Consider the following 15356-nt stretch of genomic DNA (forward strand, 5'->3'; position numbering starts at 1 on the left):
GTCTTTTCAACAAATTGTGCTACAGCAATAGGATATCCACATGCAAAAAATGAATCTAGACAGAGACATTTCATAAAAAGTAACTCAAAATGGATTATAAAACTAAATGTAAAGACAAAGCTATAACACTTTCAAAAGAAAATGTAGGAGAAATTCTAAGTGACTTTGGGTTTTCCAGCAATGTTTTAGATACAACACCATAGTCCATGAAAGGAAAAATTGGTAAGATGGACATCTTTAAAATTAAAAACTTCTGTTCTGTGAAAGACACTGTTAACAGGATGAAATGAGGAACAACAGACAGGGAGAAAATATTTACAAAAGACAGAGCTGATAAAGGACTAGTGTCCAAAATATACATTCTTAAAAATGAACAATAGGGGGGCTGTCCCTGTGGCCGAGTGGTTAAGTTCATGCGCTCCACTGCAGGAAGCCCAGTGTTTCGTTGGTTCGAATCCTGGGAACAGACATGGCACTGCTCGTTGATGCATGCTCAGGCAGCGTCCCACATGCCACAACTAGAAGGACCCACAACGAAGAATATACAACTATGTACTGGGGGGCTTTGGGGAGAAAAAGGAAAAAAATAAAATCTTTGAAAAAAAATGAACAATAGGAAAACAAACAACCCATTTTAAAAAATGGACAAAATATCTGAAGAGACACATCACCAAAGAAGATATACAAATGGAAATAAGCATATGAGAAGATGTTCAACCTCATATGTCCTTAGGAAACTGGAAATTAAAACAACGGTGAGGTAGTACTACACGCCTATTAGAATGGCTAAAATCAGGAACCCTGACAACATCAAATGCAGACAAACATGTGAAGCCTCAAGAATGCTCCTTCATTGCTGGTGGGAATGCAAAATGGTACAGCTTCTTTGGAAGACAGTTTCTTACAAAACTCATCATAGTCTGACCATATGATCCAAGAATCTTGCTCCATAGTATTTACCTAACTGAGTTGAAAACTTACGTTCACATAATGTGGACATGAATGTTTATGGCAACTTTATTCATAATTGCAAAAACTGGAAGCAACCAAAATATCCTTTAATAAGTGAATGGATAAACAAATGATAGTACGTTCATATAATGGAATATTATTTACTGATAAAAAATGAGCTATCAAGCCATGAAAAGATAAAAAATAACCTCGAACACATATTGCTAAGTGAAAGAAGCTCATCTGAAAAGGTTATATACTGTATGATTCCACTATGTGACATTCTGGAAAAGGAAAAACTATAGAGACAGGAAAAAGATCATTGGTTGTCAGGGATCAGGAGAGAAGGAGAGATTAATGGATAGAACACAGAGGGTTTTGAAAGCATTGAAAATATTCTGTATGATACTACAATGGTGGATACATGACATTATGAATTTCTCAAAACCCATAGAACTATAGAACACAGAGAGTGAACACCAATGTAAATTATAGACTTTAGTCAAAAATAATGTATCAGTATTGGTTCATCCATTTTAAAAAGTGTACTGCACTAATGCAAGATGTTAATAATAGGGGAAATGATGTGTGGGAGAGGGGAGAGGGAGTATATTGAAACTCTCAGTACATTCTGCTTAATTTATCTGGAAAACCTAAGAAACTTCTCCAAATAATAGTCTATTAATTTTGTTAAGAAGGTCTGTGTTTGAAAAGAAGTTGCATTATTTTCTTTATTAATTAATTAATATTTGTAAATTTATGGAAATGAAGCTAATAATGTCATTTAACAGAATTGCTTTTCTTTTCTTAACCAGCCAGAATTTATACATACATGCTAGAGAAGTCCCGACTTGTTTCACAACCTCTTGGCCAGAGCAATTTTCTCATTTTCTACTTGATGATGGATGGGTTGTCCGCTGAAGAAAAATATGGACTTCACCTTAATAATTTATGCGCACACCGGTAAGTGACTACATATTTCCTATGTAGTAGTTCTGTCTTCAGTTCTGATTGCATTTCAGTGGTCTTAAAATTCTCTTGTTTTTTGGACAAGAAATGGTGACTAAAAGAGAATAATTGGATACTGTTAGGCTAGAAGCATCTGTATAACAGGGTTATAACAGTTTATTGAATGTTTAGGTGAAGTTTTGCTTGTGTATAATAACTTATGTTTCCGTTTTCCCAGTTTTCAGATTAGAATAAAAAAATTAGTGCATATATAAGGTTTTATATTCCTTTTGGGTATTTTGGATATAACATATCATGACATTAGTTATGCATTCCTAATCTTTGGTAGTCTTTGAAATAATGGGAAATATTATTTGGCAAATTACTGTTCATTGGTAACAGATGAGGTTCCATAATGGCTTAAGCGGAACAGCACACACAGACTGAGGAGCTGATTTTCTGCACTGGAGGCAGGAAGCATTTGTTAAAATGAGGATGCAGTGGTCATAGGATGGTGATGGATGTGAGGCGGTCATAAAGATGCTGAGCTGAAGAATGTCTTTGTATTGTGCGCATTTCTGCCCACTGCCTGATCCAATGTGTGTCCTCACAAGGACTGGTTCAGATTTGCATTAGGATGAGAACAAAACAATAAGGAGAGTAAACTCCATTCGGAAGAGAAGTAGGAGGGAGGAGGAAACAAGAGGGAACCAAACTCACCAGTAAATTTGTAAATTCGTGGCAAGGCATTCAGGAAGTAGACTCTGGAAGAGATAAGAATTTGCTTCAGATATCTGTTAACACCTGATTTATAGTTTATCGGGCGTTTGTTATTAGATTCAAGAAGAATGGTGTGAGTTTTCATAATTTTATGAGACCTTCGTGAGAAAAATTAAAGAATGCTTAGGGAGGAGGAGTGTGGCTCAAGGATGAAACATGCTGGTTTTGAGAGTTGAAGGTGGAGAAGCTGACAGACTGTCAAGTAGAGGCGTCACCTACAAGCTGGACAGATGAGGGGTTTCCCGGGGTGATGGAGCCGTTCTCTTGGAAGGGGTCGGAGAAGTGACAGGACAACTTCTGTGGTCACCACTGCTGTGAGGTTGAATGATGGTGCAGCATATGGCCAGGGGAAGCGAATGAATTGGCCATATTCTAATTTACCCTTGCATTATAAACAGTCTCATTCAATTCTTTGAAATATTTCAATTGAAAATTTTCAAATCTTTGAAAATATTATGTTCAAGAGTATAGACAGAGTTTGTCATGTTGAGTAGGAGAAAAGTAGTCAAGAAGTTAAGGAAGCCTATGAAAATTGTGTTTTATTTCAAATGAAAGACTGTTTGGGGGTTTTTTGTGCCCCTAAACAACAGAAATTCAGAAGAAAAAGAGAACACTTATATTCAAATGTGGTAGCCCAGGCAAAAGTGATGAAAAAAGAAAAAGAAATTATAAGCTTCAGGGCACTAGAAATGTTTTTATCAAAACCGGTCTTTTTTTTTCAGTTATTTTATTGAGATAATAATGGTTTATAACACTGTGTAATTTGGGGTGTACATTATTATTTATCAGTTTCTGTATAGACTTCATCATGCTCACTACCAGTAGTTTAATTTTTATCCATCATCATACGTATGTGCCCCTTTACCCCTTTCGCCCACCCCCAGCCCCCTTCCTCTCTAGTAACTACTAATCTGTTCTCTTTGCCCATGTGTTTGTTTATCTTCCATATATGAGTGAAATCATACATTGTTTGTCTTTCCCTTTCTGGCTTATTTCGCTTAACATCATACCCTTAAGGACCATCCATGTTATTGCAAGTGGGACAATTTTGTCCTTTTATGGCTAAGTAGTATTCCATTGTATGTATACCACATCTTCTTTATCCATTCATCAGTTGATGGGCACTTGGGTTGCTTCCACATCTTGGCTATTGTGAATAATGCTGCAATGAACATAGGGGTGCATTTATCACTTTGGATTGTTGATTTCAAGTTCTTTGGATAACTACCCAGCAGTGGGATAGCTGGATTATATGGTATTTCTGTTTTCAATACTTTGAGAAATCTCCATCCTGTTTTCCATAGTGGCTGCACGAGTTTGCATTCCCACCAGCAGTGTGTAAGGGTTCCCTTTGCTCTACATCCTTTCCAACATTTGTTATTTTTGGTCTAATTGTAGCCATTCTGACAGGTGTAAGGTGAATCCTCTCAGTTTTTAAAGGAGGAAATCAAACCCAAAGCCATAAAGAGGCTTGTACTGAAGTGAATATCCTATCCAACAGGAGTATTGAACAAACCATTACCTGGAAATAGCTTTTTACTTTTCTACATGGAATATCCCTAATGGGACATGTTCCTGGGAAGAATGGCATCAGACTGGGAACTGTGGGTTAGGTGTCCAAGGGTTGCCTGTGAAGAAAAGAAGTCTTGGATTTCTGTGTTCCTAATCTTTCTTGCAAGTGAAAACTCAAAGCTTTAGTAGACCATTGGTTTAGAGAGTGTGCGTGTTTGTGCATGCACATGTGTACGTGTGTATGCCTGGCATTGCGGACATAGAGCCACTGACAAATAAAAGACAATAATCAAATCTACCATTAAAAGAAACAATTAAATATCTGTGGTTTGGACCAGTCTTTTGAAGTGTGTGAGTGTGTGGGAGAAAACAAGCATTTCTTTATGGAGCTCCAGTTCTAAGCTTCATTTCTCTTTGCAAAAGAGTTTGGACTCACTTAGGCTGTTTAGAAAGTCAAACAGTCAGGAGTTGCTTTGTGAGAAGCTCCAACAGGAAAGAACTCAGCAAAATCATGAATAATTCAATTTCCTTGAACAAAGAAGTTATTTTATTAAAATGTATTATAAATGCCTAAGGGGCGCAAAACAACATTCTTCAATAAAAACGTATACCGTTACTCCAGATTCATAAATATGTCAGTTGGAACATTTGTCCAATGACAATTCCACAAAGTATTCTTTAATAATAAAACCAGCTGTTTGCAAGTTATAATGCATTATATATCACAATATTTTTGTGATTTGTGTTAGGTGGGTCTTCCCACTTTTACAGTGCTGGTAAGGTTTGAGGAGTTTATATTTGTATGATATTTGAACTTGTGTTGGGGTCTAGTCTTTCGTTTAGTAATTACATATATTAAGTACCACAATTCTGGAAATTATTTGGCTTGTTTGCAATCAGTAGTATAAATCTAAACTTGCTAGTTTTCTAACCCTCCACAAATTGATGATCTTTCTGAGTCTCTTCCTTTTGAGTACTGTAGGTAAAAGAGATGACTATACATATATATATATATGTATATATAAATACGTATATATGTATATATATATAAACATATATATGTTGTGTGAATGTATGTGTGTATATAAACATATAACATTATTATTGAGTGCTATTATCATCTCATCTACTTATCTGGTTTTCTTTAAAAAGATGTTGGCATATCTATTAAATAGGACAAACCAGCCCCAGCGTTACCATCTGAATCTCTCTTTGCTCGTTTAATGCTCATTCCATGTTATAGCATGTCATAAAATTTTGATGAAATGTATTGTCTTAAGCAAATACTAGAAAAACTTGCAAGCCTGCTTCCTTCAAATGCAGTTTTTCTCTTCTTTATTAATAAAAACTCATTACCTGCATGAAACCTCAAGCAGACATATAACAGTACCTGTGAGCTGAGGGCATACTCAATAGTTATCATACGTTCTGATGTGATTAGAACCCTAAAGAGAGGAAAACCTTATGGTAACTAATGCTTTTATAATTAAAGCTGCAAAAGTGTTTTGTTTTTCTTTTAACTTTGACTCTGTTTTTGGAACTAAAAGTTTTCAAAGTATTACATGAAATTTTATGGGCGTTTATTTCAGCATTAACATAAGAATACTTTCCTGTTTGTGAACTTGGAACAATACCTAGAATAAGCAGGTAGCACTCTTGCTCAAGTATAGAATATAAATGGTACAGATACAGACATCAGCTCCTATAGCTTAACTGCATGGAAACAGTATTTATAACACTTGGTGCAAGAACCTTCCCGTACAGATTGTTAAAACAGCAACAAGAAAAAAGTGTCTGGGTCTTTAACATTTTCAGCGGTGGCAATAAGATTGTGTTTATTGAGAATTCTCACTAGATGGTGCACTCTCCACAAAGTCAGACAGCGAAACAATGCTCATCCCTAAAGGTTTCTTTTTTATTTACGGTTCTTCCTATGATTTACTGTTTTTTGTGTTTTTTTCCTGGCTGTTTATTTTTCAAGTCCTATTTCAAGTTTTTTTTGTAAGTATTACTAACATGACATCTGGGGAATAAATGTCGTTTATGTTCATGGGAATCAAGCTTGAATGAAAGTTAGAAATAGTCTTTAATTGCTGATCTTCAAGCTCCTTTAAACGGCTTTTATGGCGTTAGTCCCAGAAAACTTGGGTTCCAAAACCGAAAAAAGTTATTCCTGATCTTCCTTCATATGGATTAATGATGGAAATGATCGTGGAGCTGCATCATAACATTTTCGGGAAAGGTCAGATTTTGAATTATACTCTGAGAGCAAGCAATCGTTTGACTCAGAGCGTGTGACCTGTTTCTAACCTTGGGTGTCAGTGAAGGGAAACTCTGACTCACCGAGTGTTTGAACTTGTGATTGCTGCCCGGGAGCATGCCTGTCACAGCAGAAGTGCAGCCATTAACTCTCAGCAAAAGCTCATTTTTTGCAAAGGGTTTATTATGCACGTTGAACTTAATCTGAGAAAGTCTCACATAATTTTTAAAAAAGGTAAGAGCAAACAAATATTATTTGAGGGTGATTCTTCATAATTTTGTGATATAATAAAATATTTACTTGGCCACACATTTTAGACAAGGAAAGCGTGAAGGTGATCCCAAGACAAAGGTTTGACACAGGAGGCATTATAACCTATTTCTTACTGACTCTATTATTATCTATGTGACAATCACAATTGTAGTACATACAGCTTATGGAGTGCTTTCCATAAACAGAGCTCGTCCTACTGCTCATCTCCCTTGTCTTGATGAATCCTCATTGTGACTAAGCGGAGGGCACACTACGCATCTGCGCTGGCTAGCCCAGGACGTGAAGACAGAGGTCAGCCGGGAGCTAGATTTGAATCCAGGTCCTGTTGACTCCTAACCTTAAGCCTATGCTGTCCTGCAGCTTTGCAGCCTCGTGTCCAGGAGATTTTAAAGAAAACGGAAGGGAAAGCACAAGGTCAACGTCTGTATGTGTGTTTTTAGTTAAAATTGGCTAAGCAAAACTAACTTATGATGTTCTAGGGTTTGTCCCCTCTAACTACCATAAAAAGCAATTTGGGGTCATTTCTTTATCCAGTAGTGTAATAAAAATTTTGAAACTACAAGAGCTTGCATTACCCTAGCTGAAGGTTATAAGATTGAAAATATAGAGAGGGTTAGCTCACCTCTGTAAATGAGCAGGGACATTTCACTTGTGAAAAGTCAACAGGAAGGAGTCAGGTCGATGGCTTTCTCAGGTCCTTCTATTCTTGAATTTTTTCTACCCAAAAGAGGAGAGAGGGAAAAACACGTGGCTGTCAAGCACTGTGTGCTGCCTCTTTAGATTTCAAAACCCTGCGGATGAGTTACAGGTATCCTAAATTGTATTTGTAATAAATCTGAGACCCAGATGTGTAATTTAGTCAAGGATAGTTAGCTGGTAAGTTTAGCATGTGGACGAGCAGGATTCCAAACCCAGGTGTATTTGGCTTCGAGTTTTCTGTTAATCAGAGCTCTTTGATCTCTAGTGTCAGATCCCCACCTGTAACACACTTAGGAAGAAAGAAAAAGGAGGAGGGCTGAGAGGGTTGTGTAACTGGAGAAGACAGCAGTGGTGCTCGCCATGGGGATGGCTAGATCCAGGAATTCGAGTGCTGCCTCTCTCAGTCTCTCTCTTACACACACACATACATGCATGTGCACACACCCACACACACACACGTCTGTTTTACTTTGCATGTGTTTTCTAACACGGAGAGGAGTGTGACACACACAGCCCTAACTTTCCACATTTTAGGCAGCAAAGCTTTTCTCTCTCAAAGAGGCCATCTTGGTGGCCCAAGTTAGGCCTCAGGCCCATCCCTCATCCCAGAGTCAAGAGGGAAACTATTTAAGTGAAAATGGGGACAGGCACAATTAAACACAAAGGCTGTTCCCTCCATTCTATTATGCTCCAACCACTAGGCTGACCCCCAGCCATCCGGGGGGAGTGTCACCCCCGTGTCAGAACATAATGGTCAGGAAACCTGAGCAACAGACACAGGTCTGCCACTGCTGAGTGACTGTAGCCCATCTCACCACCGTGATTTTCCAAGTAGCTGGTCAAATAGCTACCCATACACAGGACCACTAATAGGGTAAATTTACTTCAGGAGGCCTGAAAATAAAGACTGTCATACGTTTCCACATAGTTTTGGGTTTATATATCTTTCCCCAAAAATGTTCAGAGGTATTAAAGTTAAAACAACGCTGTGATCCACCCAATCCACAATATTATTAAGTAGCTGGTATATGGGAATTTTGATATCTGAATACAACTTGAAAACTCAGATTTCTACCTTACCTTTCAGTGGTTGACGTGTACGATATGGTGGCGTCTATTATTTTTGAGGTTGTTGGTTTTGTGGTTGCTATTATGATACTTCTGAAACTAGTACTACTCATTGACTGAGTGCTTCCCATCGATATTTTTCTACTCGTTTTGACTGTGGAAGGTTGTAATTGATCTCTTCAGATTGCAGATGGAGTAACTGAGAGCTGTGGTTACTTGGTTAACTAACCAGCATGGAGCAGAGGTGATATTTGAATTCCAGTCTGTTCAATCCTCAATTATTTGTATGAGTAGTTTTGAAATTATTCCACATAGTAAATGAATTTGCATTACAGATAAATTTTACTGCCTCTACTACAGCAAGAAAATCATTGCTAAAATTAACTTCTCAACTCTTCTTTCTTCTTCAAATTTTTGAGAATAGTAGCATTATTAAAATTTTGAGAGTGCATTCATGCACAAATAAACATGCAAACACATATGTACATGCACATAAAAATCAACAAGAAACTACTTTTAAGACTGCATTCAATGTTTCAGTGACATTTATTGAGTGCCAAGCACTACGCTTAATAATTACTTGGATTGTCTCCCTTAATTATTTTAACAACTTTCTGAGATAGATACTAATATGGTGCCTGTTTTATGGATGGGGACACTGAGACCCGGAGAATAAATCACTTGCCCAAGGCCATGTAAAAAGGAAATGAGGGCACAATGATTTCAAACCTGGTGGTCTGTGTCCAGACCCCAGAGCTTAGCTTTCAGCTACTGAAAGCTGTTTGTCCATTTGGGAGGAGTGATGGCAAGCCCTGTAGTTGAGAAATTTACACTGTATTCCAATACATAAATGGTAAGGCCACTGTCTGCACGGTCACCATTTGAGGAAGACAGATGAAAATATACCTTTCCTCAGCAAACCTAGACTTTTACACTCTTTTCAGAGTTTTGTTTCTAGTCCTTGGCATTCCAATTTGATTGTGTCCATTTTCTCAGTCACCAATGCAAAAAGAAGATACTATGATCCCCAAACGTTCACACATCTTTGCTCTTTAAACGCAACACCAAGCGCTGACCATTTTGATATCATCTTCCTTCCCTGGCCAGGCCCTTCCTAGACCCACCTCTCTGCACAGCTTCTTATCTGCCTGCCTCTTCAACCCCACCCTCTACGCCCACGTCAGATTGACATTTGGTGAATTCCAATTAACTGTGAAACCCCCTAGTTCAAAAATCTTAAATAAACATTGCTTTTCTGTCTTATCAAATAAAGTCTCCTTGATGAAGGAAGGCAGCAGAGCTGGCCAGGCCTTAAGGAATTTAGAAGAAGGCATTGTTGATGTGTTCTTTAAGATTCTCTCTATCGTCTCAGTTTTTAGGGGTGGAGTTGGGTATCAGTCAAGTGAAAACTTATTTTTTGCCAAGCGAAAAAGATAAACTCCCTTGAAACTAGATGGCTAGGCAGCGTCTTTCCCTACAGTTGTGAAAATAGAGAGTCACCCTTGTATGAGGGGAGAGTTAAATGCTCTGAGTCTCGCTCTCCCAATCAGCATATTAGGTGTAGTAACACATTCTCCGGGTCATTGTGAGTGAGTCATCATGAATTTAAAGCACTTTAGTGTAGATCTTCAATTGATTATTCATACTCCCCAAATCCAAAAGTTCTGAAAACCAAAAGTTTATTTTATTTATGACTCACGTGTGGGTAAAAAACTGACACTGCCTGAACTCATTTGAAGCAAAATTTAAACCTGAATTGATATAAGTATTTTTATAATCTTTATATATATATCACTTATTGAGAAAATCCATATGGTTTTCCCCAGAATTAAAATGTCTGATTAGGAGATGCTGCCCCCAACCCTAACCTTACTGGGGGTATAACACCACATTAACTTTCAGAATCCCCCCAAATATATATATGAATATATTCTTCGATTGTGAATATATTCATAGACATGTAGAACAGAACATATTTATCACCAAAAGTTTAGGGGGATGGATTGTGGCTTGTGTCATCCGGTGTGCATAGGTCTGAGAACATGGCAGCCATTGTGTTGCTCACCAAAGTGAAGACGCATCTTACCTCAGGACCACAAAGCAAACATTCACCCAAAAGGCCTCCACATCTGCTTCTGTGGCTGACATCAGGGTCCGCCCACCTTTAAGACCCTCTCTCCCCTCCCTCCTTCTCAACCTCTCTTTGTTTCTCTGTGTCTCTGTTGTCTCTCTCCCTTTAAAACAGATTTTCCTTATAAATAAAAATTACTGTATTGCATCCTAAAATATGAGGAATTGTATCGAGACACTAAGCAGGCATGGACTTAGAGAACAATCCCTCACTTCACTAATGAAGCTTGTAGACTAAGGCCAGTCTTCTCAAGTGTTTGCTTGGGGACTCCACTGCCATCTTAGAGGGACACATTCACAGGTCCGTGTGTGTGTGTGTGTGCAAATGTGTCTCCTTCTTTTCAAAACCTGCCCTGTGACTATAGCAAATAGCATCCACACTCGGGTGGGACCCTCCACCAGTCCCGCCTGCCCATGGATGTCCAGCCAATGTGGTCGGTGTTTAGTCTCTCCCAGCCCCACTTGGTAGTCCCTCCTACCCCTTGGACTTGGCAGACCCACATGCTGTGTTCACCAGGCCTTCCTCTGGGACAGGAGTGGAGTGACCATCACCCTGTGACAGGACTGCCCCATGAGTCATCCACGGAGCCCAGGTGAGCCATCACCCACCATCCAGGTCCATGTCTGCTCCAGCCTGGCTTCATCCCTTTGCTGGCTCAGTGACCATTCCCCATTTTCTTGACCGTGACACAAAAATATCTCTTATCAGTGCTTGTCATCTGCACTCTCCCCAATGGTCCCCCAAGTTTCCTTTGTAGTTCACAGGAAGTATAGGATAGGCAGGCACAGTGGAAGGTGAGGTGCTGTCCTTTGTCCTGTCAGTATAACCACATTGCCGAAATGATACACGTGAATGGCTGTTAGCAAAATTACACCTATATAGCCTACAAAGTCAAGTCCTGCACTTGCTGACATTTACGGGGATTGTGTCCTTGGTGTGAGACGATTGTCTTTTGCATGTCATGAATATTCAATAATAAATACGTGTGAGCTGCTGAAAGCAGGACACAGTTTAAATTAGGACTCACCTCTCCCTGGCTGGGTAATTTGGGAAAACCATGCAACCTCTCTGTGCTTCCCTTTGCTCATCTGTGGAGCAGGGCCTTCCTCAGAGCACTCTTGCGAGTGAGTACTGTGTGGGCTGCCACGGGAGAGCCCTTAGGGAGGCACCCACCCCGGTCGGCACTGCAGAAGGACCAGCTGGTATAGTCGCTGTTATTATAGAAGGCTCTTCTCCATGGAAGTCCCAGGAGAAGAAGTGAAGTAATAATTATGCAAAAGATATGAGTTAACATCAGTGCTTCAGTGCACGTGGAAAAAGCGGAACCTCAGGAAGTCTTTTTGCCAGTTTATGTCTCCACGTCAGCGCAGCTCTGCCCAGGAACCTTCCGGAACTTCTGTTGTGCGTCAAGTCCAGGCATTGATTCATCATGTCACTGTGATGAATTACTTATTTCAATTATTTAAATTTAACTGGATCTTTTGATGAAAATCAACACAGCCTTTTTGAAGCGGTGAGGGCTACTGAGAGTCGACATGGAAAGCTGTGTAGCGGGTGAAGGGGTGCAGCCGGGGCTGGTATACCCAGAGTTCTGGGGCTGGTCTCCCATGGGCCCCACGACCTGGCTTCTCTGCGTTCCCTCACAGCACAGGAAGAGAGTGTCACCTTACCCAGATGCAGAGAAAAGTACGACCTAAGGCAGAACTTGAACACTTCTGGAACACTTCCCGTTTCACATTTTCCCTGGGGCAAAAAATCAATTCGAATGCCTCAAATGCTTTGCCTTTCTGTACCAGCTAGAGTAGGAACAGATAGAGATTTTCCTTTAAGTCTAAAAACCTGCACTTACTTAATCACAACAGATGATGACCTCAGTAAGATTTTGCAATGCGTCATTTGTCACCGATCGTCTGTCTCCTCAAGTGAATTCTGTTGGGTTCAAACCAGACATGCACTGTGTATATTACAGGGTGAGTTTTGAAATTGATAACACGGTGTGGATATTTATGTAGCATCCTACCATAAAACGTGTGTGTTTATGTGTACACACAACTCTGAAATTACATTCCACGCAGTGATAAGAATGAGCACTTTGAAGCCAAGCTCTTTGTTCTTCTAAATCCACAGCCAGATCCAAAGGCGTGTGGGGGGCATAGTTAAAATCATAACAATCAACATTTGTTGGCACTGAGTTTAGGAAGGGAGCTGAGCTAAGAACTTGACATACATCATCTCGCTTTATCCCCAGCCCAGCCTGGCACAAGGCAAGGTTGAGTGAATCGCCCACAGTCACAGGTGTGGAGCGCGGTAACCAGGGCTGTGTGCAGGCTTCTCTTAAACACCTCACAGTTCTGCCTTACAAATGTTGACGTCTAAATAGCAGGTGACAAATTTTGTGGAAATATTTGAAAAGGAGCCACAGTGGGACTAGAGCAGTCAAAGAAAGGACTTCTAACACACAAGGAGAGGCTGGAGCCCAAGGGCACAGATGACAGTTGCTCATCTCCATGGCCCTGGTCCTGGGTATCCCACTGGGATGGCCGAGGATGCCGTCAAGTATGGTTAGGAATGGTCATTCAGACACAGGAAGGAGGGAAGAGATACAGGAACTGGAAATGAAGTGATGACAGTGAAGCTAAATGATTACTGTTTCTAACAAGTCTTGGACTCCAGGAGAATTGTTTCAGAGGAAGTGGCTGCCACACTAGTGCAGGGGTCCGAGCCAGGGAGGGCTGTGGCTTCGGCAGTTTGCCGAGGGTTACGGGGTCTCATTCTCAGCATGGTGCAGACTGGAAAGTGAGGACGGAGAAGGAAAGAGAAACTTGACCTCCAGCCAGGCTGGGCCCACCCACCGGGCCTGCCCATCTCCATGCACCCTCCCTCACCTGGGCCTGGAGCCTTCCGGCTTTCACTTCCTCAAGTATGTCAGGCTTCTTGCCACAAGCTTTCTGCCTGCACACTTCCTTCACTCTCTGCCTTCTCAGTTCCTGCTCTTTCTTGCAGAAGTCTCAGAATTCAGGCCAAGTACTCTGGGCTCTGCTGTTTTTTGCTTGTTTGTGGGATTCTGCCACACCAGGACTTCACGTTGATCTCATCATTAATGGACATGCATAGATTTTCTATTTTGCGCTAGTTTCTCCTAAGCCAGATCTTCCCCAGCCAGCCTTTGTACACTCTGAATTTGGAACCCGGGTGGGGGCATCCATATGTAAGCTGTTGGCTTCGTCTGTTCTGACAGCAGCGTCTCTTTTATGATTGAACTCTCTCAGCTGCATGAAGCTTCCCCACAGTCTCAGAGGAAGCAGAGAATTCTCCCATCTTCCATCACCAGTGTGTGGCCTTGGTTGCCTTAAGAAGAATTAGCTTATTAAAGCATTTGCCTGCTGGAGCTAATACAAGAAGCAAATTCTTATATGAAGATCTATTCACATGCCCCCCTAAGCACTTGGACGTCTAACAGAAATCTCCAGCTGAACATGTCCTGATGAGTGAGCCCCTCCCCCAAACCTGCTCCCCTCCGCCCACTGGCAGCTCTAGGCTCCCAGTGCCCAGAGCAAACTTCCCTGCAGCCTCCCTGACACCTTTCTTCCCACAACACAGGCCACCCATCAAGCTGGCTCTGCCTCTCACTTTCTCCACTGCTTCCACCCTGAGGGTGTCACTCGTGTGCCTTGCTTGGATGATGGCGCACATCTTCACATGTCTTCTTCATCCCTATAAGTGACCAGAACTCAATGGAATAGTCAGAGTGATTGTTTGAACTGCTCTTCTGCCAACTCTGCAGTTTTTCCTTATTTCCCCGAGGGTAGTGACCATCCACAGCCTCCCAGCTCTGAATGATCTGGTCCTTCTCAGTACTGACCTCCCTTCTACTCACCCTGTGGCTCCTGCCTGGCCGCCATGGACTCCATCTCATGCCTCGAACACCCCAGGTACATGCCCATGCTAGGCTTTGCTCTAGCTGATCCCTCTTCTCACAATGCTCTTCCTCTAGATTCCACCTTGGCTCACTTCCTTACCTCTTCGAGACTTTGCTCACATACCCCATTCTCAGTGAGCCCCTGATAGAACTGCCACCTGAACCCCGGACGCCTCTCTCCCAAGCCCTCTCAGCATGCCCTGCTTTCCTCCCTCTATAGCACCCAGCAACTGAACACGCTCTATAACTTACTTGCTTGTGATATCTGCTGTGCCTTGTCTGTCCCTCCATGGGAATTTAAGCTCTATGGGAGCATGGGTGTTTGTTCAAATCATTGACTAAGTGAAAGTGGCTGGAATAGTTGGCACAGAAGAGGTTCTGAGTAAATACTTGTTCACTGTGGAATGTATGAAAGTATCAGTTTAACTGAAGTCATTGAGAATGTCTTATTCTTATCCCCAAGAATATTGTTTGTGCTTAAGATAGAAAAGATTTTCAAAATGATGCCATGACTGTCCGTGTTTGGGTTATTTACTGTAACCTGGAGCTTTCCAGTGCTAGTCCTGAGGATGTTTATTTTCAGACTTGGTTAGTTTTGTCTGTTCTGACACTGATATGTCTTTTGTTATTGAACTCTTTCAGCTGTCGGAAACTTCCTTACAGAATCTTGGAGGAAGCAGAGTTTCTACTGCCTTCTATCACCAGTTTAGGGCCATAGAGTCAAAACTATGTTAAAATATACCCAGTAAACTCTATGTTTATACACACAATTCATTTGAGTAGGATGCTTGGCTCCATCAGTCTGCCCCGCTAGG

The 15356-nt window shown here is 40.9% G+C and overlaps 1 protein-coding gene across 4 annotated transcripts in view; it reads left to right on the forward strand.

The window, feature by feature from the left end:
• MYO16 (myosin XVI) overlaps positions 1-15356 on the forward strand; it is a 597681-nt gene that overhangs the window by 331391 nt on the left and 250934 nt on the right. For all 4 annotated transcript variants that reach the window (XM_070579270.1, XM_070579268.1, XM_070579272.1 and 1 more), the window contains exon 16: positions 1767-1914. In XM_070579270.1, coding sequence (XP_070435371.1) covers positions 1767-1914 — 148 coding nt within the window. The remainder of the gene's footprint in view (positions 1-1766; positions 1915-15356) is intronic.

Source organism: Equus przewalskii, chromosome 16 (genome assembly GCF_037783145.1).
Source record: "Equus przewalskii isolate Varuska chromosome 16, EquPr2, whole genome shotgun sequence".
NCBI lineage: Eukaryota > Metazoa > Chordata > Mammalia > Perissodactyla > Equidae > Equus > Equus przewalskii.